Source organism: Chlorocebus sabaeus, chromosome 9 (genome assembly GCF_047675955.1).
Source record: "Chlorocebus sabaeus isolate Y175 chromosome 9, mChlSab1.0.hap1, whole genome shotgun sequence".
Lineage (NCBI taxonomy): Eukaryota > Metazoa > Chordata > Mammalia > Primates > Cercopithecidae > Chlorocebus > Chlorocebus sabaeus.
The window spans coordinates 71,296,095-71,323,887 of NC_132912.1; the positions used below are offsets into that span (position 1 = coordinate 71,296,095).

Below are 27,793 nucleotides of genomic sequence, written 5' to 3' on the forward strand. Positions count from 1 at the left end.
ATCTTTTTCTGGGATCCTGTTTTGTCTTAATTTTTCCTTTTAATTTCATTTATATTTTCAGGAAAACAGGAAACTGGCTAGCAACCACCATGTTCTACTCTTTTAGTACAAACAGGCAAAGATTAGCATTGGCAAAAGTTAAATTAAAAATAAAGAACCTAGACATGTACATTACAGAGATGAAGGTACAAACATTTTTTAAACTTCGAAAACCACAGACAGGCAAAACATGTGTTTGTTCCTCAGCAAGAATTCTCCACATCTTAGTGGCTCTGAGAGGAGGCTGGGGCATGTCCCATTCTGCATTGTATCCTCAGTGCTGGGCACAAGATACAGGTCTAAGAGTCAAATACATAACCAAAACCAAACTGCCTGTGGGAATAAAATGATGATATTCTGATTTTTTTTTTCTTTTATAGCAAGAACTTCGTCCTGATATGAGGAAGAAGGAAGCCAGCGGCAGAAACAGACAGAATCTGCTATGCATTAATTCTAACTTATGTAAGAGCTTTATTTCACTGGGCCCCAGTCTTCCTCCAGTCTAAGACATATGGGTGATGTAATAACCAGCTCAGGGACCCAACATAAAAGCAAACAACCTAGAAGTCATCCTGTCAAAGCACTGAATTATTTACAGAGGATGTTACCAGACCCATTCTAAACCAAATAAGCCCTTCTAGAGAAATGAACATGAAGTATGAGAAGAAATAGAAGGTATGTTCAATAGGATTTTAAAAAGTCTCTAAACACTTGCCTGCACCGAAGCAAATATCATTCAAAACAATGTGAATGTCCACATCCAGGGAATGAGACTGCATAATATAATTTCTAAAGCTTATGAAAGCTTGGTGGAAGAGACGAGCTGTAGAAACACAAAATGAAAAGATCTAAGGCTTAGTTCTCATTTTAAAAAGCACACAGAAACACCACACCAAACTCATCAGAGAGTCTTTTTTTTCCTTTTTTTTTTTTTTTTTTTTGGTAGTACAGCTGGTTTATTACGATCTGGGCTAAAACTGAAGTCCTAGCACAGCATGAAGGAAGGCCGCACCTGCAGCTCTTCTGCTGTGCAGTATGGCTCACCAGGTGAGCCTTGCCAGTCTCCCACCCGGCCAGAAGCAAAGGGCAGGGACGTGTCTCCAGATGACAACTATGTACTTATTTCCAGGTCACACAAGGGGTCGCATAATCCTGACCAAGCTGTACTGTAAGAGGTAATAAAATATCTCTATGAAGATGTTTTGGGCCTTACCATCAAGTCCATAATCAGCACCCAGTTTCTGAACTTCTTTCCTCTTGTAAAACTTGTCTAAGACCTTCTTTACTTCATCTAGAAGAGAAATGTCAAAATTTAACATGTTTCCTTATCTTAGATAAATGCTGAAAAAAAGGGAAAAGAAGCTTGAAGCAGTAACACTAAAGGCAGCAATTTAATGAGTGTTGCAAGAACTAGAAGGTTTCAGTTGATCCTTCTTTATGAATTGATATGCAATGGGAGTGTTAAGAAAAATGATCAAGTCAAACAATGCAACACCCTGTTATACCTCAGAGGAATGAGCAATGCACTCTGGGATCAGAGGCAGCCTCAAGCCTTCACCAGGTCATTTATACGTAGAGAGCCACAGTGTTATTCACTTATAACCATTCTGCACATCCAAACAGTGAGCAGCTAAAACACATCCAGAAAGACAACCAATATAGCAAGGACCAGATCCTCATGCTTAAGGAAGCCAGGCTGATCTTAAGTTTGAGGATGATGATTTCAGGGACAAAAGATTACACTTGTTTTGTGCTACATGGCAAAACTAAAGTCAGTGGGAGCAGATTTCAGTGGAATTTATACAAGAACTTCCTAACAATTAGAACAGTGAAAAGTGAGAGCTTCTTGACAATTGAATTACTCAAGCAAGGGTTAGATGACTGTCAAGGGTGACAGCAGAGAAATGTCTATGCTATTGGGAGATAACATGCCACTATGAATCAATAATCTTACAGGTAAAAATATTTTAAACTAATCAAGCTGAGACTGTATTATGGTTGTATATGTTAAAATACTACAGCATTATTCAATAAACATTTTACTGACTCAGCCACACACTATGTATTTCTAGGAGGAGAAGCCACAATGAGGACACAGCCTTTACCCATGAAATTCAGAAAGGCCAAGTGGCCTGCATTTTTACCTTCCACAAATGTGCCAACCACATTTTCACACAGTCCAATACACACAACACTCATTGAAGAAATAAAGCCTGAACAGAGCATCCCACTAACAAAACTTTGACAGAATGAGGAAATTTCAGAATCACTGGTTTAGCCACTAGATCTGCCCACAATTAACTATGAGATACACATACACACACAGAGCGTGTGTGTGTGTGTGTGTGTGTGTGTGTGTGTGTGTGTATTTATATTTCAGACCACAGGCAGATTTCTGGGTCTCTGTTACTTTGTGCTGAGTAGAACAACAGTTTCTTTTTTTTTTTTTCGGAGATGGAGTTTCACTCTTGTTGCCCAGGCTGGAGTGCAATGGCGCGATCTCAGCTCACCGCTACCTCCACCCCCTGGGCTCAAGAGATTCTCCTGCCTCAGCCTCCCAAGTAGTTGGGATTACAGGCATGCATCACCATGCACCATGCCCGAATAATTTTGTACTTTTAGTAGGGACAGGGTTTCTCCATGTTGGTCAGGCTGGTCTCAAACTTCTGACCTCAGGTGATCTACCAGCCTCAGTCTCCCAAAGTGCTGGGATTACAGGCATGAGTTACTGCGCTTGGCCAACAGTTTCTTGGTATCAAGGGTAGAAAAATCAATGACAAATAAAAGATTGGAAAAAAGCAAGTGCAATTGCTTGGGAAAATTCTGCTGACCTATAAACTCGATACAAACTAAAGACAGATCACATTTATTTAGAATTAATCTATTTTCTGTGACTAATACTACCATGTTATGTAAGATTACTCAAATTAAAATGCTTCCAAAATATGAAATTTCCCATTATGTAAAGTAAAAGAAACCAGTTACAAAAGACCACATACTATATGACGCTATTAATACGAAATATACACAACAGGCAAATCAACCGACAGAATGTGGATTAGTGGTTATCTGGGGCTAAAAAAAAAAAGATACTGGGGACTGGGGGACTAGAGTGACTTGCTATTAGATATCAGGCTTCTTTTCATGGCGATAAAAATGTTCTAAAATAAAATTATGGTGATGATTGTACAATCCTGCAAATATACTAACAATGAATTATACACTTTTAAAGGGTGAACTTTCTGGTATGTAAATTAAAATTGTATCTTTCTTTTTTTATTTGAGACAGGGTCTCACTCTTGTCACCCAGGCTGGAGTGTAGTGGTGCTATCTCGGCTCACTGCAACCTCTACTACTACCCAGGCTCAAGCCACCCTCCCACCTCAGCCTCCCAAGTAGCTGAAACTACAGGCGCACACCATCATGCCTGGCTAACTTCTGTATTTTTTGTAGAGATGGAGTTTCACCATGTTGCCCAAGCTCGTCTAACTCCTGGGCTCAAGCGATCCACCCTCCTGGGCCTCCCAAAGTGCTGGGATTGCAGGCATGAGATGCTGTGCCCAGCCTAGTCTTTTTAAAAGAACATTCTGACTGCAGGTAGAGAATTGAATAGAGGGATCAAAGGCATATGAGGAGACACATAAGGGGCTATATGTGCAGTCCAGTCAAAAGATGGAGGCTGGCAATTTAGACTAAGCTGGTTGCAGTGGAGAATGAGGGAAATGAATGAATTCAATATTTATGAGGTAGAATCAACAAGATTCATCAACTGGGCTTTCTCTGATTGTTAGATGTAGGGGTGAGGGATGGAAGAACAAAGACGACCAGGTTTGACCTGAGCACCCAGAGAAGCAGACTGGAAGGAGGAGCAGGTCTACCAGGAGGAAGGTAAGTTGTTTTGACATGCTAAGGTGAGGTGTGTGTAAGAAAGACAAGTGGAGACACCTGGTAGGCAGCGCGATATATACGTCCAGGGCGAAGGAGAGAGGTCCAGGGTAGAGACAAAGATCTGAGAGGAATACTGAATTAGTGAGGCAGAGAGCAAGAATGAGACACCCCATAGAGAACACAGAATAAAGCAGCGACGTGACGCAGGACAAAGCCTTTAAGTACTTCAACTTTTTGGGCTATGAGTAGGCAAAAGAGATTGAGAAGTGACAGCTTCTTGTCCCGATTGCTAAGCTAAGTGGAAATCTGACACCTTAACCACATGGCTATATCAGAGTGTAGTAATTTATCATCTTCTGTAGCCCCTCCTGCCATGCTGAAAAATCATTCTAGTAAATTCAACATCTGGACCAATCCCAGTGAAAGCAGATGAAAAATCACCTGGCACACAGACCCAATGAAGTAGCTAAGGATTCTCCACCAGAAGAAAATCTAGTGCTGACAAACTTATGTCTTTATTCCATCTTCTTACAGGAAGCAGCAAAGACATTTACACTTTCAGGTAAATTGGAATAGTTGCAGAAAATAAGAATTTATCAATATTTGAATACAATAAGGCAAATTATCTCATCCAAATTACCTTATGCCTTCAAATAATATAAAACAAATGGAAAATTGTTCTTTAACGGGTAAACTATTGTTTGAGTTTCAACTCTGCAAGATGAAAAAGTTCTCATCTATTTCGCAACAATGTCAATATACTTAACACACTAGTGAACTGTGTGCTTAAAAATATTTAAGACTGGCTGGGTGCAGTAGCTCAGGTCTGTAATCTCAGTGCTTTGGGAGGCCATGGCAGGAGGATCCCTGGAGCCCAGGAGTTTGAGACCAGCCTGGGCAACATAGCAAGACCCCATCTCTACAAAAAATTTAAAAATTATCCAGGCATGATGGTGCATGCCTATAATCCTAGCTACTTAGAAGGCTGAGCCAGAAGGATTGCTTGAGCCTGGCAGTTGGCGGTTACAATGAGCTATGATCATACCACTACACTCCAGCTTGGGTACAGAGCAAGACCCTGTCTCTAAAAAAACAAAGTATGGCCGGGTGCGGTGGCTCAAGCCTGCAATCTCAGCACTTTGGGAGGCCGAGACGGGCGGATCACGAGGTCAGGAGATCGACACCATCCTGGCTAACACGGTGAAACCCCATCTCTACCAAAAAATACAAAAAACTAGCCAGGCGTGGTGGCGGGCGCCTGTAGAATGGCATAAACCCAGGAGGCGGAGCTTGCAGTGAGCCGAGATCCGGCCACTGCACTCCAGCCTGGGCGACAGAGTGAGACTTTGTCTCAAAAAAAATAAATAAATAAGTAAAATAAAATAAAAAAACAAAGTAAAGAAAAAAAAACTAAAAAAAGTTTAAAAGTAAATTTCATGCATTTTTACAATTTAAAAATAAATAATAGTATAATTACATTATTAAAATAATACACTCTCTGCTATGGTTTGAATGTCTTCTCCAAGACTCATATTGAAATTCAATTGCTATTTTAACAGTTGAGAGGTGGAACCTTTAAGAGGTGATTAAGACAAGAGGAGTCTGCCCTTGTGAGTGGATTAATGCCATTATCACAGGAATCAGTCAGTTATTGCAGGAGTGGGCTCCTGGGAAAAAAGGGTAAGTTCAGCTCGCTTTCAGTCAGTTATTGCAGGAGTGGGCTCCTGGAAAAAAAGGGTAAGTTCAGCTCGCTTTCTCTGTCTCACTCACTTGCCCTTCCACCTTCCACCATGCAATGATGCAGCCAAAGGCCCTCATCAGATCCTGGCCTCCAGAACCATAAGTTAAATACACCTCTATTGCTTATAAATTACTCAGTCTCAGGTATTTTGTTTTAACAGCAGGAAACAAAGACAGTCTCCCAACTCCAAGAAAAGTGAAAGGCCTTGCTTAACACTGACTTGGAAGAACAGGTCAAAGAATAACATATACTGAGTTCCATCACACGTTTAGTGAAAGTACTGTACTTCTGCTCTGAAAAACATATTGTAGTCTATATTTTAGATTTACAATAGGAGGCACCAATGTCGCTTGTTGAAGTGAGACATTTCTCCTTCTATTCCTGGAGGCAATTACTGGATAGCATTTCCTCAACCTCCCAGTTTCATTTGGTCAGAGGAAACTCCCTTACCTCCCTAATCATCCCGAAACTCACCTTGAAAACATTCACATGCCTCTCTGTCAAAGAATCCATCCAAACTTAAGTTTTGCTGAGCAAAGCCCGCTGCTACTCACTGATGCTACCCTCTTCTTTTCTCTCTGGAGCCGGGGATACCCTACCTTGTTCTACCTTGCCATGTTCTACCTTGTATTACAGTTCGCTTCCCATACACGTGTCATTCCCCACGAAACCGTTACGTTTCTTAAGAGGGGATCGGGACCTGAGTCTGGTTGCTCTTGGCAACCACCACACAGCATAACAGCGCGGTATGAGTTGGCGCCTCCTCAATGTCAAAGAATCCTAAAAGAAGTCTCCGCTGGCTTTTCATTGCCACATCCCATTCCCCTTCTGGGGGCGGGAGAGAAACAAAGAAGAATGCAAGAAAGAGCGGGCGTCTACCTAACAACTCAAAAAAAGTCAAATCCTCCCAACACATGAGTGTTTAAACCATTCACAGAGCAAGTCAGTAAAAGGGAAAAGGCCGCTTCTGGGACGAGGCGTTAAGAATTAATCAGACACAGTCCCAAGCTGTTTAAGGGGCTCACACACCAGCGAAGGAGGCAGACATTGAGAAGCACGATGACAACACTCGATGGGACCTCGGATCCCCAGGGGAAGGGGGTGCAGCTTCCTCCCAACCAGTCTCGGCCCGGCAGACACCACTCCCTGCCGCCCTCAGTAGTTCCCGCACTCACTCTTGTCCAGAGGCCGGGTTAGCTCAGCCCCGACGTCGCCATCGGCGCTGGGGCCCTGAGGTTTCACAGTCAGGGGCACGAACAAGGACGTGTTCGGGATTTTGGAGCCACCTGAGGCAGAGGAGGACGCGGTAGCAAGGACAGAAACTTGTCCCAGAAGGCCGGGAAAGGGCCCAAAGTGGGGGCGAAGGGCAGAGCAGATGGCTGCCCGGTGGCCAGCCTGGCGCCCTGCTGGGAGCCGGGCCCACAATAGGGCACACCGGGAGAAGGACATCGAGGCCGCAAGTTCTACAGGGGCCGGCAGCAGCCGCGGACACGGCGGCAGAGAGTGACGCGCACCTCCAGCGCCTGCTGTCCTGAAAGACCCGGACCGAGCAGGTAAGCTGCCCGGGAAAACGCCTGACCATTAAGGAAAAAGCCGTGCGGTAACGGTGTTCTTTCAGGGAAGAAGCAGCTTAGCAGAGAAAACCGCTAGACATAATTCTCGTTCTGTTTCTCTGTTTTGTTGGTGATTGGGACCAGCTTTCCCTAAAGAAGGGAAAATAATCAGGCATCTTTGGGATGTCATAGATGACCGGAGGGGGCCTGCTAGTCGTGTCGCGTGATGCAAACTAGTCCTTTGGTAAGCCAGTGTCTAGAAGCACGTGGGTGAGCAGTGAGAGAATGGATGGTGGAGCAGCAACTGCGAATGCTCAGGGTTCGAGTGTGTCTTGCGGACTCAAACACTAAATAGCATTTCCCAAAAGTTTCTTGCATTGTTAACCGTCCTTTCCTGATATGGTAACGTTAGCGATAATAACTTGATATGCCCCTCAAACGTTGCTAAGAAATAGTGTTGCACTATTAAACCCCTTGTATTACGTAAGTACTTTTGCTTTAATGTGAGCAGTTTGTGTACATCATCCTAGCAGCTTTGTCACAACCACATGGCAAAAATACGTGCTCTGTACCCCAGCCATAGTTTAGTTCCATTGCATTTGTTGAATACCGTGTCCTCATGTGAGGCTGCAACATGTTAGATTCAACAAGTTTAAGCTGGGCGTGGTGGGTCACGCCTGTAATCCCAGCACTTAGGGAGGGCGGGGCCGGTGGATCATCTGAGGTCAGGAGTTCGAGACCAGCCTGGCAAACGTGATGAAATCCCGTCTCTACTAAAAATACAAAAATTAGCTGGGCGTGGTGGTGCACGCCTGTAATCCCAGCTACTAGGGAGGCCGAGGCAAGAGAATCGTCTGAACCTGGGTGCTAGAGGTTGCAGTGAGCCGAGATTGGACCACTGCTCTCCAGCCTGGGCAACAAAGTGAGACTCTTAAAAAAAAAAAAAAAAAAAATTCCCAAGTTTGGCATCTTCACATGTCTTCCTACTTAAATCATTAAGATCTTACAACTTGAAGGAACGTGTTATATAATATACAATACTGTATGTCTAATAGGATTCCAGTAACAATTTGCCACCTGCCTTTGATTCACAAAATAATTTTTAAACATCAGGGATACAAGGAGACAGTCCTTGCTTTCAAAGTTTCTGACCTGGTTTTGGTGATAGGAACAGTACATGTTAAATAATGCACTTATTACTCTAATAGGCTAATGGCAGTTCAAAGAAAGGAGCAATTTTAGAGTGGTAAGGAGATTTCTGCCATACTTAAAAGTAAAACATATAGAGAAGTGGTAAGTAAATTCTAGTCAGAGGAAACGATGTAAGCAGAGGCTTAACTAAGGAAAAGACATATTGAAAAAATGTAAATACCAGAGTTAAGGCAGGCCTAATTCTATGGCTTACAAATAGTGATTATATTTTTGAGAAGAGAAATCATTCATTAGGAAGTACCTAGGATAGACTAGGATAAACACAAATGTGCAGGGAGGAAGATTACAACTTTAGCAACAGTTGTAGCTGAAGGTGGTAGATTCCTGTATCTGAAGTATGATGGAGACCATGTATATGGAATGGAGAGATTTTACAAGACTCCTTAGATAATGTAGTGAGTGACTAAATATGCTAGAAAATGTCAATTAACAATGATGTGTCATCAGATTTGGAAACTAGGAGAATGAAGGATAAACTAAACATTTAATAGGTAACTGAGGCAAGCACTATGTTATTCCTTTTAATCTTTTCATATGCTTGACAACCATTTAGAGGTATTATTGTCACCAGGTTAAGTAACTTTCCCCACTAAGTGGTAGATTCAGATACTAATCTAAATCTTTTTTTTTCTTCTTTTTGAGACAGAGTCTCACTCTGTTGCCCAGGCTGAAGTGCAGTGGCGCAATCATAGCTCACTGCAACCTCCACTTCCCAGACTCAAGCAATTCTCATGTCTCAGCCTCCCGAGTAGCTGGGACTACAGGCCTGCACCACAATACCTGGCTAATTTTTATATTCTCTTTAGTTTCACCATGTTGGCCAGGCTGGTCTCAGAACTTCTGGCCTCAAGTGATCCACCGGCCTTAACCTCCCAAAGTGCTGGGATTACAGGTGTGAGCCACCATGCCCAGCCAGTCTTTCTGGTGTCAAAGCAAATAGGTGGGCTTTTTGGACAGGAGCAGCATATTGGGCCAGAATCAACAGTTGTACTAGTCTTTTTTTTTTTTTTTTTTTGAAAAGGTGATCCTGAACTCCTGGGCTCAAGCAATCCTGCGTCAGCCTCCTGAGTAGCTGAACTACAGGTGCATGCCACAGCACCTGGCAGTTACTAGTCTTACAGATCTAGCCCAACCCTAGTATAGTTTTACAGAAAAAAAAAAAAAAAAAAATCTGAAAACTATTTTAACTGTAATTTTGTTTTGCACCTCCTTGCAGATAGAAAGTGCAATCTGAATTTTATGATAGCACATACAGGCTTTCCCTTTCAGCCATTCATTAAGTTCTACTATAAACATTGTAATGGGAAAATTCAATATAAAATTTTGCTTTTACAAAAAAAGAGATGTCATATCTAGACTGGTCATGTTATATTTATAGCAGTAAGTGTAATCGGCACCTAACACATATTAGAGCCTCTATAAATATTTTATTTTGCTTGTTGAATGGATTAATGCAACAACTGTGTAACTGATATCCTCCTATACTTTGCCATAGCACCATAATGATCTTTTGAAAACACAAATCTTATAAGTTACTCCTGCTTAGAGTCCTTTAGTGATTCTGAATAAATGTTCAGATAAAGCCCATATTCCATCGTATGGCATCCAGGTTCTGTCCTAAATTGGTTTGCCCTATATGCCTCTTCCAGCTTTATTTCTACTCCCCACACCTACCATTCTATTCATGGTAGAACTGTACACCAGTTATATCATCGTTTCTCACCTCTGTACCTGTGAACACACTGGGTGCTTCTCTTACACATCATAGGTTCCAGTAGGGGCTCTATCACAGAGTGAAAACTATCGTAATTGTGTCTCTGGGTCAGTGGTTCTTAAACATTAGAGTGGATCGGAATCATCAGGAAAGAATCATTAAAAACAAGATTGTTGGGCCCCATCCCTGAAGTTTCTGATTCAGTAGATCTGGAGTGGGATCTGAGAGTTTACATTTCTAAAACATTTCAGATGATGCAACTCTGCTGGTCTGAGACCACACTTTTGAGAACCACTGCTCTGATTAAAGTTCCTGCAGGATAGGGCCAAGATAACCCTTAGTCCATTTTGCATTGCTATAGCAGAACACCACAGACTGACTAATTTATAAATAAAATGAATTTATTTCTTACAGTTCTGGAGGCTGGGAAGTCCAGGATCAAGAGGCTGGCATCTGGTGATGGCCCTCTTGACATAACATAGTAGAAGGCATCACATGGCCAGAGAGCAAGACATTGTGTGTCAACTCAGGTTTCTCTTTTCTTACGAAGCCACCAGTCATTTCATGGGGGACCCACACTAAGAACTTTTATCTAATCCTAATTACCTCCCAAAGGCCTCACCTCTAATCAACCTATGAATTTGAGGATTAAGTTCCCAACACAAAAAACTTAGGGGACACATTCAAACCATAGCAAGCACTAACTGGTAGTCTGTAAATATGCTAAATCCATGCATAAATACAGAAATAAATAGAAGGGGAAAGGAAGTGGGAGAAGATAACCTAGGTGGTAGAAATAAAACAAGTTAATTTCTTCTTCACCTTTGCTTTTGCTATTAAGAAAACCTGGTGTAGGTTTCACAAAAACACATCCTGTAGATTACTGTCTCATACCTTGTCTACAAAATTCTGTAATTTGAAGTTTCTAGTATTTTTCTGACATTAAGGTTATCATGATCTAGACACTAAACTATTGCTTATCCTAAGTGAACTTTTAAGATTTACTCTTGGCCAGGCATGGCGGCTCACGCCTGTAATCCCAGCACTTTGGGAGGCCAAGGCAGGCAGATCACCATGTGTCCGGAGTTTGTTCCTTCTGGTGGGTTCGTGGTCTCGCTGACTTCAAGAATGAAGCTGCAGACCTTCGCAGTGAGTGTTGCAGCTCTCAAAGGTGGCATAGACCCAAAGAGTGAGCAGCAGCAAGATTTACTGTGAAGAGTGAAAGAACAAAGCTACCATAGCGTGGAAGGGGACCCAAGCGGGTCACTGCTGCTGGTTGGGGGCTGGCGGCCGACTTTTACTCCCTTATTTGTCCCCACCCATGTCCCGCTGATTGGTCTTATTTTACAGAGCACTGACTGGTCCATTTTACAAATCTCTAGCTAGCCACAGAGAGCTGATTGGTGCGTTTTTACAGAGTGCCGATTGGTGCATTTTACAAACCTCTAGCTACTAGTTAGAGCGCTGATTGGTGTGTTTTACAATCCTGTCTACAGAGTGCTGATTGGTGTATTTTACAATCCTCTTGTAAGACAGAGAAGTTCTCCAAGTCCCCACCCGACCCAGAAGTACAGCTGGCTTCACCTCTCCACGCGGTCAGGAGATCGAGACCATCCTGGCTAACATGGTGAAACCACATCTCTACTAAAAATACAAAAAATTAGCCAGGCCTGGTGGCACATGCCTGTAGTCCCAGCTACTTGGGAGGCTGAGGCAGGAGAATCGTTTGAACCCGGGAGGTAGAGGTTGCACCACTGCATTCCAGCCTGGGTGACAGAGCAAGACTCCATCTCAATTTAAAAAAAGAAAAAAAAAAAAAAGATTTACTCTTAGAATCATGAAATGTTAGAGCTGGAAGGGATGGGGCACTGTCGGATGCATTTGTAGAACTTGTACGGATAGCACCCACATGGTCCTGCTCTGTCTTGCTTTCTCTCCAGGGCATAATAACAGATCTGGAAAACCTTTGCTTTATTCTAATACTGAGCTGCATAACAGTTCTAATCCATAATTGTATTATATTTTAGACCTATTTTTTTTTCTAAATGAGAGCATCTTTAATTTTATAATCACTTGTTTTTGAAATCCCTTAGCTGTCTAAAAGCCTGGGCTCTCAAAAGAGCTAAAAAAAATCCCCTTCCTGGGAGCAACCAGGAAAGACTGACTTATATCCTGAGACAATAAATGGGTACCACCAGTGAACATTGTAACAAAATTTTATCTTCCATCTGTTTGCATAAGAGCTCATTTTATCTTTTCTAAGTCATTTGTTTTCCCGTAAGTACTCTTACTCCCCACCACTTCCCTTATGTTTTGGGGTTTTTTTTCATAGATACAGGGTCTGGTTGTGTTGCCCAGGCTGGTCTCAAACTCCTGGGCTCAAGCAATCTTCTGGCCCTGGCCCCTCAAAGAGTTAGGCTTCTGGTCATGTCTCTTGTCTATTTAATTTGCAGGCCCCCAATAACTCGTCCTAAGAAGGTAAAATTCTTCTTCCTCAGCGATATCAAAACAATGAGAAAATTCTTCGTTAAAGAAATAAAATTTTTAAGGGTTTAGATCAGTGGTTCTCAACTCTGGGTAGATTTCTCTTTTGAGACATGGTGTCTGACACCCAGGCTAGAGTGCAGTGGCATGATCACCTCAGTGTAATTTCAAGTTCCTGTGCTCAAGGTGTGTCCGGAGTTGGTTCCTTCCAGTGGGTTTGCGCTGACTTAAAAGAACAAAGCCGCCGATCTTTTCCATGAGTGTTACAGCTCTTAAAGGTGGCACGGACCCGAGTGAGCAGCAGCAAGATATATCGTGAATGCGAAAGAACAGAGCTTCCACAGTATGGAAGGGGACTTGAGCCGGCTGCTGTTGCTGGCTGGGGGGTGGCCAGCTTTTATTCCCTTATATGTCTCCGCCCACATTCTGCTGTCCATTCTGCAGAGCACTGCTTGGTTCATTTTACAAACCTCTAGCTGGCCAGAGTGCTGTTCGGTGCGTTTTGTTTTTTTGTTTTTTTTTTTTTGAGATGGAGTTTCGCTGGTTGCTCAGGCTGGAGTGCATTGGTGCGATCTCGGCTCACTGCAGCCTCCGCCTCCTGGGTTCAAGCGATTCTCCTGCCTCAGAGTAGCTGGGATTACAGGCATGTGCCACCACGCCCGGCTAATTTTGTATTTTTAGTAGAGATGGGGTTTCTCCATGTTGGTCAGACTGGTCTCAAACTCCCGACCTCAGATGATCCGCCCACCTCAGCCTCCCAAAGTGCTGGGATTACAGGCGTGAGCCACTGCACTCAGCCTGATTGGCGCATTTTACAAACCTCCAGCTAGCCACAGAGCACTGATTTGTGTGTTTTACAATCCTAGCTACAGAGTGTTGACTGGTGCATTCTACAATCCTCTTGTAAGACAGAAAAGTTCTCCAAGTCCCCACACGACCCAGAAGTTCAGCTGGCTTCACCTCTCAAAGGGATCTTCCTGTCTCAGCTTCCTGGGTAACTAGCTGGGAATACAGGTGCATACCACCATGCCCAGCTCATTTTTAATTTTTTTGTAGAGTTAGGGTCTCACTGTTTTGGCCAGGCTGGTCTCGAATTCCTGGCTTCAGGTGATCCTTTCGCCTCAGACTCCTGAAGTGGCTGGGATTGTAGTTTTTTGAGGTTGTTTTGTTTTGAATGCTTATGGCCCAGTCTCTGGGATTCTTGTTTCATTGGTCAGAGTAGGACCCGGGGCTGGTTATTTTTAAAAGTTTCTAAGGTGATTCTAATATGCAGCCAGGGATGTGAACCAGTGGATTAGACACTGTAACTCTTCACTAAAGACACAAATTTCTTTTTCAGTTTATGACATCTAATTAACTGGCTAACTTTTGACTGAAATCACCAAATACTAAATTTGAATTTTTATTTTTCAAATTGGTTATGCTACAAAAAGTCTTGAGCAAAATGGATAGGCATCCTGTATATGACATTTTAAGCCAGCCTATTAAAATCATTACATAGCTATTTAAAATTGAAACCAGTAATATTTATAAAAATTCATTATCACAATTACAGCTTCCTAAACTATTGAACAATCCTATCCTTAACAATAAATCTAACAATGAGATTTGAGAATAAAGCTATTTTAATGATTCAAACAGCAAACTCAGTTTCTGTTTCAAATTCTTTATTATACATCATGGTTGCACAATTTGAGGCTGGTTAAATACAACTGGTTTTCAAAATCTCTTTGAATATTTTCTACATTACTACATGCAAATGACCATGAAAATATTTGGCATTTTAAAATTTTGAAACTCTGAATAGGCACTTACATGAAGGAAAACATTACCATTCATAGATATCCACATGTAGAACAGATGCTCCAGCACATGGTACATGGACCCTTTTGCCAGTAAAGCTGGTTACTGACCATTTTATCAAAGTGCCATAGCAGTAAAACAGGTTTAAAGAAATGTAATTTGGGTTATTTAGCTTACTCATAAAGTAAGGTTAACCGACAAGACTTGCACTGAAGTGCATTAAAAAATATTGGTATAAAAACCAATGAACCGTAAGTGAAAGTAGTTTCCATACAGCAGGTTTCATTTTGGTTCCTACACTCCACATTTAGTGTATTTGTGATCAGACCCCATGCACATGAATGGATGACTGCAATCTTCTTTTTTAGAGACTTTAAACAGATGACTTGAATTTAGTGTTAAAAAATTAAGAGACTGGATGAAGTTTCAATGTGAGTTTAGCCAAAGTTTGAGTTTAATAAACATGAAATTACCCAGATCTAGATAACTACATGCTTCACAGGTCCTCCTCAGTCCCCCATCCCAAAATTTTCCCCTGAAGAGAGAATGAATTTATGAAGAAAATGATATTTGCATACACATGGCAAAAAGATTCCTTAAATTGAAATATATAAATATGTTTCAAAGTATTTATGGAAAAAACAGTTTTAACAAATCTAAAATGCCAACCTAAGTCAACTCCACATTGCAGAAAACACACAGCAGTACTACTGGAAAATAGCAAAACTGTTACTTAATATGGCCAAAAAAAAGGCCATAATGACCTGCCACATAATCCCTTGGGGAAAGAAATCTAATATTCATAGCACAGAAGACCTCAAAGAGGATAAAATTCTAGAAACCATGGAATGGTACTCAGAAGTGCCTGCGGTGAACCACTCCATATACTTTTCTCAAACACATATGTAAAAACAAATGTAGTTCTCAAAAATATTGAGATGCCATGTTTTAAATCTTTGCAGGACACAAGGGGCCACTCAGGTTTTCTAATTTTATTTGAACACAAAATATTTAATTCTTTGCATGTAGAGAATAAGAGGTAATCATTAGCCTGAAAAGAGAGAAGGATTTAAAATCAACATTATGCAGAAAGAAAGCAAAATTACAAATACCAGCCTACTCACATGAAAAATTTTCATGTTTACGCTGATGCATATCTGAGTGCTTATCATCAAAGTAGGAAGTTTAAAAAAAAAAAAAAGGCAGCTTAAGAAAGTTCCAGTGTTTCAAAGAAAGCACTTTTAAAAATGTATATACATGAAAAGAACATTTCATTATATCATAAATGCAGCACTGTAAGATAAAGGAAGACTAATATATATGGAGTTTTGGCCTTTTTCCGCCCCCTCTGGCTGCAACCATCTTTAACCTGCTGAACTTAATCTCAAGGGTTACAGGAGTTTTTTGCTTTTTTTTCTCCTGTTCAGTTCACATTTCAGGCTGTTCAGCAGATGCCTGTGATTCTGGAGATTCAAATCGCTGGTGAAAGTTTGTTCTCTGTTTCCTCAGTTTTTCAGGAGCTTTTCTCCATAAAATTATCTCCTAGTAAACAAATGTAAGATATTAACAAATAATGTGTGATATGATGCCTTAAATTTTCACCATGGAAATCATAATTGCCACTTCAATTTTAACCATAATAAAATTAAATTCTTCTCTACAAAAGCCCTCCTCTTTTCTAACTGATCCACTTTCTTCCAGCTCTAATTTGACTGCCCCTTCTACCTCCAGTGCTCCTATCACCAGCACCCATGCATTCCACCACCACCAATCCAATCTGGTAAGAAGTCCTATTGTTACTTTAAAGAATTTCCCAAATCCATCCTTTGGTTTCTGTTCCACTGCCCTCATCGAAGTTCAAGTTCTTGTCACTAGATATTAAAACAGCTTCCTCAGAGGCAAGACAGGCAGAGCCCTTTCTATCTAATCCTTCATTATCACTACCAGGTTAATCCTGTAGCACATTGCTTGGATTGCCCTTTAGTAGTTCTCAATGCCTGCAGGATAAATCTCCAAACAGGTATTCATGACCCTCTATAACCTTTATCCAATTTACCAACATTGCTCTCTTCCCTCCCTGGACCCTTTTCCCCATCAGCCAAACTGAGTTACTCTCAGCCTTCAATGCAATCCAAATAAACTCGCCCTACATCTTCCCCAGTCTTCAAATCTCTATTTCTCTACCTAACTCTTACCCTAACCAATCCATCCTGAGAACTTCCCTCTTCTAAATTCCTAAAATTATCTGCTTCATTAAGTCATTATAGGCTGGGTTGGTTTGTTTGTTTTTTCCCCCAACATCAGAATTTAAACATCCAAATGAGGGCACATGGCAAATAACACACTACCTCCAATAGTGCCATGATATGAAATTGATTTTGAAATTGTAAAAATCATGTAATTTATTTTGAAGTTATAAATTACCTATGTTTAATTATACAGCATTAGGATGGCAATACTGGAATAGGTTTTCACTCTTCTAAATTACTGTCAAACTATTATTTAAGTATTCTGTTTATATTATTTTTCTTTTTCCCAGACATCTACAATGTGATAACATGGAGGACAGATCACGTTTATAAAAGGTAATTTTTGTATTTTTCACAGTACTTAGCAGAGAATAATTTCTAACTTAGCTTTGAACTCTCAACTGACATTCAACTATGTATTTATTAATCTGATTCAGAATACAAAAGACCATTCTAATTACTATCTTCATTCAAAATTCACCAAAAACTTCTAATTGATTTTCAAATGAGAACAAGTTTGTAATGAACACTTTATATTAAAAAAAGTATCTGAGGTGGCCAGGCGCAGTGGCTCATGCCTGTAATCCCAGCATTCTGGGAGGCTGAGGCGGGCAGATCACCTGAGGTCAGGAATTCAAGACCAGCTTGGTCAACATGGTGATACCCCGTCTCTACTAAAAATAGAAAAATTAGCCGGGCATGGTGGTGCATGTCTGTAATCCCAGCTACTCGGGAGGCTGAGGCAGGAGAATTGCTTGAACCTGGGAGGTGAAGGTTGCAGTGAGCCAAGATCACACCACTGCACTCCAGCCTGGGCAACAGAGCAAGACTCCATCTCCAAAGAAAAAAAAGAAAAAAAAAGAAAAAAAGTATTAGAGGCTGGGTATGGTGGCTCATGCCTGTAGTCCCAGCACTTTGGGAGGCCAAGGCAGGTGGATCACTTTAGGCCAGGAGTTTGAGACCAGTTTGGCCAACATGGCAAAACCCTGTCTCTACAAAAAAGAAAATACAAAAATTAGACTGGTGTAGTGGCACACACCTGTAATCCCAGCTACTTGGGAGGCTGAAGTACGAGAATCGCTTGAACCTGGAAAGCGGAGGTTGCAGTGAGCTGAGATCACACCACTGCACTCCAGCCTGGGCAACAGAGTGAGGCTCTGTCGCAAAAAAAAAAAAAAAAAAAAAAAAAGAAAAAGAAAAATTATTAGAATTCAGTCATCTCATGGACATTTATAACAGAATTGTTTAAAAAGGAATAAATCAGCAGGGCACAGTGGTACATGCCTGTTACCTCCCAGCTACTCCCAGCTACTAATCAACTGTGATTGGAGGATTGCTTGGAAGATCCCCATCTCAAAAAATAAAAATAGTAATAATAATAATGATGTATATTTGTTGATAAGAGAAAGATATTCAAGACACTACTGAGTAAAAATGCAAATTAAAGAATACAGCTGGGTGCAGTGGCTCATGCCTATAATCCCAGCACTTTGGAAGGCCAAGGCAGGAGGATTGCTTAAGCCCAAGAGTTCAAGACCAGCTTGGGCAACATAGTGAGACTCCATCTCTACAAAAAAATTAAAAACAGTAAGAAAAAAAAGCAATATCCATAATATGATCTAAACACACATACATTAGTCTCAATGGTGGTGGAAATTCTGCTGACCTTTACTTCATTCTTTGTTCCTTATTGCCTTATTTTTTTTTCTAAATAAGCAGCAGATACTGTTTTTATTAAAAAACAAAAACAAAAGAACTTTTAAGAGAAAACTAAAAGCCCTGAAAAATTATAGCTCATTCTGGAGTACTGAAGAATGATTGGGGAGGGATCTATCATAGGATTCTATTCTCCTCTACTTCTTTATCTGTCATACCCACAGTGTTTTCATTTACTTAGAAACTCCCACTTGCTCAGTACAATTAAGCTTAGAAGAGCGCTTTCAAGGTATTTTTAGATCTGCCACAGAACATAATACCAGCCTAAGTGACACCATACCTGCTGTTTGAAGTACCTCCGGTCTTCCTCATCAACAAGCACTAAATTCAAAAAGTACCTTACTGAAAATTTTTTGTTCACATCTCTCATTGTTGGAGTTGGATCATATCCTGCTAAAAATAGTCTTATTGGAATGGATTCACCTGAAAGAAAAGGAATTTCCACTTAATTCTAAAGATGATTAAATACAGTCACATAACAGGTAGGACTAAGCACTATAGAGCTGACAATAATGCTTCACATCCTCACAAGATGCAAAAATAACAAAGACCAGGGTTTCTCATCCTCAGCAGTACTGATATTTTGGGCTGAATAATTCTTTGTTGTGGGGAGGGTCCTATCCTTTGTAGGATGTTTAGCAGCAACCCTGGCCTCTACCCACTAGATACCAGTAGTACTCTCCAAATGTAACAGCCAAAAAATATCTCCAGACAACACCACACATTCATTTTGGGGTGAAGTTGCCTGTAGACAAGAACTACTGTTCTAGAGTCAGAATACCTGGCTTCAAATCTCAACCACTCATTGGTTGTGTGATCTTGGACAAATCACTTACTCATTGTTTAAGTTCTTCATCTGTGAAATGGGGAATAACAATAGTATTCACAAGGAATGTGTAAGGACTATATGGGTTAATATACCTAAAGAACTCAAACAGTGCCAACAGATAAGTGCTCTATAAGTTGTTTTGTTATCTTCTTTCATGAAGTTTACCATAATTTCTAATCATGTGTATAAATTCTTGAATGCTTGTTACTCATACATTCAAAGCTAAAAACGGACAGAATGATGACATCCTTTTATTACCAAAAAGACTGTTACTCAGATTCTCATTGCTTCTGTTTTCCTAAGGGTAATTATTTGCATATTCTTTTTTTTTTTTTTTTTTTGAGACGGGAGTCTTGCTGTCGCCCAGGCTGGAGTGCAATGGCGCAATCTCGGCTCAGTGCAACCTCCACCTCCTGGGTTCATCCAATTCTCCTGCCTCAGCCTCCCGAGTAGCTGGGATTACAGGCGCCTGCCACCATGCCTAATTTTTTTGTGTATTTTTTTTTTTTGAGATGGAGTCTCGCTCTGTCGCCCAGGCTGGAGTGCAGTGGCACAATCTCGGCTCACTGCAAGCTCCACCCCCCGGGTTCACGCCATTCTCCTGCCTCAGCCTCCCGAGTAGCTGGGACCACAGGTGCCCGCCACCACGCCCGGCTAATTTTTTGTATTTTTTTTTAGTAGAGACGGGGTTTCATCGTGTTAGCCAGGATGGTCTTGATCTCCTGACCTCGTGATCCGCCCGCCTCGGCCTCCCAAAGTGCTGGGATTACAGGCGTGAGCCACTGTGCCCAGCCTTTTTGTATTTTTAGTAGAGATGGGGTTTCACCATGTTGACCAGGCTCACCGGTCTCAAATTCCTGACCTCAGGTGATCCACCCACCTTGCCCTCCCAAAGGGCTGGGATTACAGGAGTGAGCCACCACGCCCAGCTTTTTCTTTTTTTTTTGAGGCAGGATCTTCCTCTGTCAAGATGGCAGTGGTGCCATATTGGCTCACTGCAACCTTGCCTCCTGGGCTCAAGTGAACTTCCCACCTCAGCCTCCCAAGTAGCTGGGACCACAGGTGCGTGCCACCATGCCTGGCTAATTTTTGTATTTTTTATAGAAATGGGGTTTTGCCATATTGCCCAGACTGGTCTCCAACTCCTGGGCTCAAGCAGTACACCCACCTTGGCCTCCCAAAGTGGTGGGATTACAGGCGTGAGCCACCGTGCCCAGTCCTTGAATTTTTTTTTTTTTTTTTTTTTTTTGAGATGGCGCGTCACTCTGTCTCCCATGATCTCAGCTCACTGCAACCTCCACCTCCCAGTTCAAGCGATTCTTCCGCCTCAGCCTCCCAAGTGGCTGGGATGACAGGCATGCACCACCACACCCAGCTAATTTTTATATTTTTGGTAGAGACGGGGTTTTGCCATGTTGGCCAGGCTGGTCTTGAACTCCTGACCTCAAGCAATCCGCCCACCTCAGCCTCCCAAAGTGTTGGGATTACAGGCATGAGCTACCCGCACCTGGCCTGAATATTTTTTACGTAATAATTTTCTCATGCACACCAATTTGCTGAAAGATACAAAACTCATCATTTTACATAAAAACTGGTGGCTGCTGGAATTTTACAAAGTAATGTTGCATAATACAAGAGTACACATATAAGGGACCCAACCACCTAGCTCAAAGAGTTTTAGAGCACCTGACACTACATTGCCTCATCTACACTTGGCACTTAATAAATGGTACTGACTTTGTGATGTAAGTATAAACAGAAAACCCAGACATAAATTTAAAATGATAAATACTGGCTTCATTGTCTCAGATACTGAAGATTATCTAGTAATGGAACTGCTTATTTTCTTGAGGGCTATAATGACTTCAAAAACCCACAGGAATTAAAGGTCAGCCATATTCCATTTTGTGGTCAGCAGGAGAAAAAAAGATTTACAAAGATGAACTATTGTATAATAGGAGACAATGAAAATATTACAAATTCAAAACTAGAGAATAGATACATATAACTATCTCTACTAAATCCTAAATTGAAACTGAAAAATCAAACCTTATTTCAGACTAGGAAATATAATTACAGTCTTCTTTGAAGCTATACAAAGATGACCTTAAAAGCTATCATTATAAGAATGGTTTTAAGAATTCAAAGATACTTTCACACTAAACAAACACAAACAAAACTGCCATGAACACTGCTGTTTGCACTACACAAAAGAAGTAACTGAAAAGTATGTTACCTTTTACTGGTGCACCATCCATTATTTCATATTTGGCGATTGTTTCTGTTTCTGTTGTGGTACTGGGTCCTAGTGCAATAATGTAAATAATATTAATATAAATATTCTAGAATATAATTACTAGCCTTATGTCTTCTTATTTTTCCACTACATTATTCTTTTTAGAGATGGTGTCTTGCTCTGTCACCCAAGCTAGAGTGCAGTGGTGCAATCATGGCTCACCGCAGCCTCAACTTCCTGGGCTTAAGCAATCCTTCTGCCTCAGCCTCCCAAGTAGCTGAGATTACAGGTGGGTACCATCATGCCTGGTTTTTTTTTCAATTTTTGTAGAGATGGGTTCTCAACATATTGCCCAGGCTGGTCTCAAACTCCTGAACTCAAGCAATCCTCCCACCTAAGCCTCCAGAGTAGCTGGGACTACAGGCGTGCACTATCATGCCCGGCTAATTTTTGCATCATCACCATGATGCCCAGGCTGGTCTTGAATTCTTTGGGTTCTGCCCGCCTCAGCCTCCCAAAGTAGTGGGATTACAGGTGAGCAACTGCACCTGGCCAACAATTTCTTTTTAAACAACAAAGGAGAATTTGAAGTGATTTTAAAATCACTTAAATTTACGAGCAAGTAGAAACATGGAGATTAAGAAATCACATATGGGGGTACATGTTCTCAGGACCTCTTGTGATCATGCCTTGGGTAAGAATTTTATTTAAAAATAAAATAATATTAATAAATCACAGATGTTTTAAATTATGAATACTGACTATAAATTCTTATAAAGTGTTGCCTAGAATTATTTTCAGCAAAAAAACCAACAATGTTAGAGGACAAAGTAAGTTTATATACTAAAATTAAAAAGCAGGGATGAACCAATAAAAGCTATCAGGACAACTGGTCAGCCATCTGGAAAAATGTAAAGGTGATACACACCTCACTTCTTATATCACAACACATTTCAAATGAATTAAAAATTTAAAAATGAAACAAAATCCCTAAACCACACTGTATTACTTCAGTAGAACCAAGCACAGAAAATTATTTTTAGAACTTCAATGTGAAAAAGACCTTTCTAACCATGGCATAAAACCCAGAGGCCATAAAATGAAAAACTGATAAATCTGACTACATAAACATCAATAACTTCTACATGGCATAAACCACCACAAACAAGACAAGCAAGGGAAATTTTTGCTACCCTTAATATTAGAAAAAGGAATTCAGGGCACAATGGCTCACACCTGTAAACCCAGCAATTTGGGATGCTGAGGCAGGAGGATCGCTGAGTCCAGGAGTCTGAAACCAGCCTGGGCAACATAGTGACGCCCTGTCTCTACAAAAAATAAAAAATTAGCTGGGTGTGGTGGCATGAGCCTGTGGTCCCAGCTACCCACAACGCTGAGGGTGGAGGACTGCCCAAGTCCAGGAGTTCAAGGCTGCAGTGAGCTATAACTGTACCATTGCACTCCAGCCTGGGCGACAATGTGAGACCCTGTCTCAAAAAGAAGGGTGGAGGGGGATTGATTTCTCTAATGTATAGTTTCTACAAATAAGTAAGAAAAAGAATATAATAATCCAATAGATAATGGGGCAAAGAATATGAATGGCTTACAGAAAATAAAAATTGTTTTTATTCATATGAAGAAATGTTCATCTTCAATAAGAAAACTGAAAATTAAAACTACAGTGGAATATATTAATTAACTTGACTGTGATAATCATTTCATAATGTAAACATTCCATCATACACCTTGAATATTGAAAATTTTTATTTGCCAAGTATACCTCAATAAAGCAGTGGGGGAAAAAGAATTCATAAGAAAAATCCCAAAACTACAATGGAGTAGTATCTCCCCCTTACCCATCAAACTGGCTAAAAGTTTTTACAGCATTGTGCTCAGGAGAATATGGGGGAAAAGAGGCACTCTCCTACATTCACTACTGATAGCAATGCAAACTGGTATAATCCCTAAAGAAGACTTACTGATAACATGCATCAAAATTATAAATGGCCAGGTGCAATGGCTTATGCCTGTAATCATTTAACACTTTGGGAGGCAGAGGTGGGAGGACAGTTTGAGCCTAGGAGTTCGAGACCAGCCTTGGCAACATAGTGAGACCCTGTTTGCCACAAAAGGGTGGAAGAATTATAAATAAATATACTGTTTAACCCGTGAATTCCACTTCTAAGATTTTATCTTGCACACATGTCTGCACACGTGCAAAATGACATTATTTGTAATAGCAAAAAACTGGAAACAACCTGTATGTCCACAAACAGCAGACTGGTTCAATTCTAGTGTATCAATAAAACGGAAAACTATTAAAAAGATAAAGTATTCTACACATTAGTATGGAAAGTTCTCTAAGATGCACTACTAAGTGGCAGAGCAAAGTACTCATTATACACCACCATTTAAGTAAAAAGGGGTTTGTGTTATACATAGGTGTTTGCCTGTATACATAATAACTAATTGGAAAGTTTTGGTTTTTGTTCTTTTTTGGAATGGTCTCACTCTGTTGCCCAGGCTGAAATGCAGTGGTTATTCACAGGCACAATCCCACTACTGATCAGCACAGGAGTTTTGACCTGCTCCACTAAGGATTTTTAAACTTATAATAAACATATTACCTATGAGTAGCTAGAGTACAGAAATAAGATACTTTTTACTGTATACTCTGTTACATTTTATTTTTGAACCATGTGAATTTATTACCTATTCAAAAATTAACTTTTTATAAAAAATAAATTCCGGACAATCAAAAATTAAAAGCATTAAATAATTTACTGTCAGTAATATTAACTAGCAAAATTAGTACTCAATGTGGATATCAAATTAATTATGTTTAAACAATATTTTAAGATTTAAAAAATGTCAACTAAAATAATTTTAATTTACATACTCTTTTCAACTTACCAATTCCTGTGATCTCTTTTTTGATCAGCTGTAACTCCATATGTTGTATTTTTATTCTTACTAATAAGAAGTAAATTTTTCCAACAATCACATCCTTTAAATGATACCTATTGGGGAAGAACATATCTCACTAAATATCAGTTTAAAAACAAGCAAAAAGACTGAACTATGTCCTAAAAGATTTTGATAGACATCTTTAGTATAATTATTTAAGGATACCATTTTGAGGCTGGGCACAGTGGCTCATGCTTGTAATCCTAGCACTTTGGAAGGCCGGGGTGGGCGGATCGCTTGAGGTCAGGAGCTCAAGACCATCCTGGCCAACATGGTGAAACCCTGTCTCTACTAAAAATACAAAAATTAGCTGGGCATGGTGGCACATGCTTGTGATACCTGCTACTTGGGAGACTGAGGCAGGACTCCTTGAACCCAGGAGGTGAAGGCTGCAGTGAGCCTAATCGCACCACTGCACTCCAGCTTGGGTGACGGAGTGAGACTCCATCTCAAAAAAAAAAAAAAAAAAGTACTATTTTGAGCTCTTTCCTGGCCGCTGCTGAGTTGCACGGAGGTGGCAGCTTGGGTGCATTCAAGATTCAGCTTCACTCACTGCCATGGCTGAGGAAGGCATTGCTGCTGGAGTATACGTATAATGGGCGTTACTACTGCTTTACAAGAGGTGCTGAAGACGACCCTCATCCATGATGGCCTAGCATGTGGAGTTTGCAAAGCTGCCAAAGTCTTAGACAGGCACAAAGCTCATTTTTGCGTGCTTGCATCTAATTGTGATGAGCCCATGTATGTTAAGTTGGTGGAGGCCCTTTGTGCTGAACCCCAGTTGATGACAAGAAACTGCGGAATGTGTAAGCCCCTATAAAACTGACAGACGGGGGAAACCCCGTAAAGTGGTCGGCTGCAATTGTGCAGTAGTTAAGAACTATCGCAAGGAATCTCAGGCCAGTATGTCATCAAAGAATACTTCAAATGAATAAATAAAACTTTGGCTCACCAGAAAAAAAAAAAAAAAACCATTTTGATTATTCATATTGTTTAGTGTTCTTTTTTTCAAAAAAGTATTCATCGTTTCACTATGCAAATAAGGAATCAAACTTTTACTTGACTACCTCAGAGAGAATAATTACCCTGGGTAACTGTTCCGGCTGGGCTCAGTGTAATCCCAGCACTTTGGGAGGCCCAAAGCAACAGGATTGCTTGAACCCAGGAGTTTGAGACCAGTCTAGGCAACATGGTGAGATGTAATCTCTTCTAAAATTAGCTGGGTGGTGCAAAATTAGTGGCACATGCCTGTGATCCAAGGTACCCAGGAGGCTGAGGTGAGATGATAATTTGAGCCTGGGAGATTGAGGCTGCAGTGACCCATGATTATGCCACTAAACTCCAGCCTGGGTGACAGAGCCAGACTCTTTCTCAAAACACACACACACACAAAAATGCTTGAAATATTTGGCATATGAAGATATTTTCAACATTAAAAGACACAGAGTTTGGTGTCATTATTACTCAAGTTCTACAAGAGTGCAGCTAACATAAATCATCTGCCCACAAAGACAAAGTAAAAGAGACTACCTCCATGGGTTGAGTCTGCTGTTGTTATATCTAATAACCAAAGGTCGCTCCCACATACCTTGTAACGATGTGGTAATAAACTTAGGAATGCAGGCCGGGCACGGTGGCTCAAGCCTGTAATCCCAGCACTTTGGGAGGCCGAGATGGGCGGATCACGAGGTCAGGAGATCGAGACCATCCTGGCTAATCCGGTGAAACCCCGTCTCTACTAAAAAATACAAAAACTAGCTGGGCGAGGTGGCATGCGCCTGTAGTCCCAGCTACTCGGAAGGCTGAGGCAGGAGAATGGTGTAAACCTGGGAGGCGGAGCTGGCAGTGAGCCGAGATCGCGCCACTGCACTCCAGCCTGGGGGACAGAGCAGGACTCTGCCTCAAAAAAAAAAAAAAAAAAAAAACTTAGGAATGCCTATAATATCCAGAGGACTTTTTAGCCTCCTCCCAGGTTTGGTTCTCAAAATTGTATCTGAAGAGTTGATTAATATAATTATGTCAGGCCGGGCACACCTGTAATCCCAGCACTTTGAGAGGCCAAGGTGGGCAGATCACCTGAGGTCAGGAGTTCAAAACCAGCCTGGCCAACATGGTGAAATCCCATCCTACTAAAACTACAAAAATTAGCCAGGCATGGTGGCACATGCCTGTCATCCCAGCTACTCGGGAGGCTGAGGCAGGAGGATCGCTTGAACTCAGGAGGTAGAGGTTGCAGTGAGCTGAGATCGTACCACTGCACTCTAGACTGGACGACAGAGATTCTGACTCTAAAAAAAGTAAATAAATAAAAATATGCTGGGCGCAGTGGCTCACACCTATAATCCCAGCACTTTGGGAGGCCAAGGCGGGTGGATCACGAGGTCAGGAGTTTGAGACCAGCCTGACCAACATGGTGAAACCCCATCTCTACTAAAAATACAAAAATTAGCCGGGCATGGTGGCGGGCACCTGTAATCCCAGCTACTCAGGAGGCTGAGGCAGGAGAATCCCTTGGAACCAGGAGGCAGAGGATGCAGTGAATCAACGTCACGCCATTGCACTCCAGCCTGGGTGACAGAGCAAAACTCAAACAAACAAACTCTGTGTATGTGTGTGTGTGTGTGTGTGTGTAAAATTATGTCAGTCTGAAGGGAAGCTTCAGTGGTTTTAGGTCCTAAACTATTTGATAATTTCATCAGCAATATAATTTTGATTCTGAAGGCCATATGTATTACATTTTCAGTGATATAAACCTGGGAGTGACAACCAATAAAAATAATGTAACAAAAGACTGGGGTAGGAAGGGGATAATACAGGGTACATCCATTTCTTAAACAAACTTTAAAAAAAAAAACAGAAGGAAAACCTATAAATTAAAAAATTTAAGGCTCAAACAAGCAAACGCAATGTGTGGCCCTTGTTTAGATATTGATTTGAACAAAGCATGTGAAAAAAGAAAGATATCTGTGAGCCAATTAGGGAAATGTGAATACTGCCTGGGTGTATGAAGATATTAAGGAATTACTAATATTTTTAGATATAAGAGTATTGTAGTTATATTTAGAATGATATATAACTTTTTAAAACTTTTTTTCTGAATAGACACAGAAAACAAGCTTGTCATATAACATTTAAATAAGAGATATGTAAAGTCAATACATAATTTCATCCTTTACAGATAACCACTGTTAACAGAATATCATTGCAGACTCTTTTCTATTTATATCAAAATACATGAGTATTTTACACAAATGAAATAGTACTACACATACTGTTTTTATGGCTAACTTTTTCACTTAATAATATATCATGGACACGCTTCTGGAGAACTAAATACATATGTCTCAACCTTTTTTTATTTT

General features: G+C 40.8%; 2 protein-coding genes across 2 annotated transcripts in view; both read right to left on the minus strand.

Annotated features, from left to right (window-relative positions):
- SUPV3L1 (Suv3 like RNA helicase) overlaps window positions 1-7,181 on the minus strand; it is a 29,385-nt gene extending 22,204 nt beyond the window's left edge. The window contains exons 1-3 of the mRNA XM_007963229.3: window positions 6,844-7,181; window positions 1,253-1,330; window positions 755-862 (exon numbers count right to left, since the gene is read on the minus strand). Of these exons, the coding sequence (XP_007961420.2) occupies window positions 755-862; window positions 1,253-1,330; window positions 6,844-7,117 (460 nt within the window). The 5' untranslated portion in view covers window positions 7,118-7,181. The remainder of the gene's footprint in view (window positions 1-754; window positions 863-1,252; window positions 1,331-6,843) is intronic.
- A 7,100-nt stretch (window positions 7,182-14,281) lies between these two features.
- The window catches only part of VPS26A (VPS26 retromer complex component A), a 51,518-nt gene continuing 38,006 nt past the window's right edge, over window positions 14,282-27,793 (minus strand). The window contains exons 6-9 of the mRNA XM_038009139.2: window positions 24,378-24,484; window positions 21,465-21,533; window positions 18,680-18,822; window positions 14,282-15,976 (exon numbers count right to left, since the gene is read on the minus strand). Coding sequence (XP_037865067.1) covers window positions 15,863-15,976; window positions 18,680-18,822; window positions 21,465-21,533; window positions 24,378-24,484 — 433 coding nt within the window. The 3' untranslated portion in view covers window positions 14,282-15,862. The remainder of the gene's footprint in view (window positions 15,977-18,679; window positions 18,823-21,464; window positions 21,534-24,377; window positions 24,485-27,793) is intronic.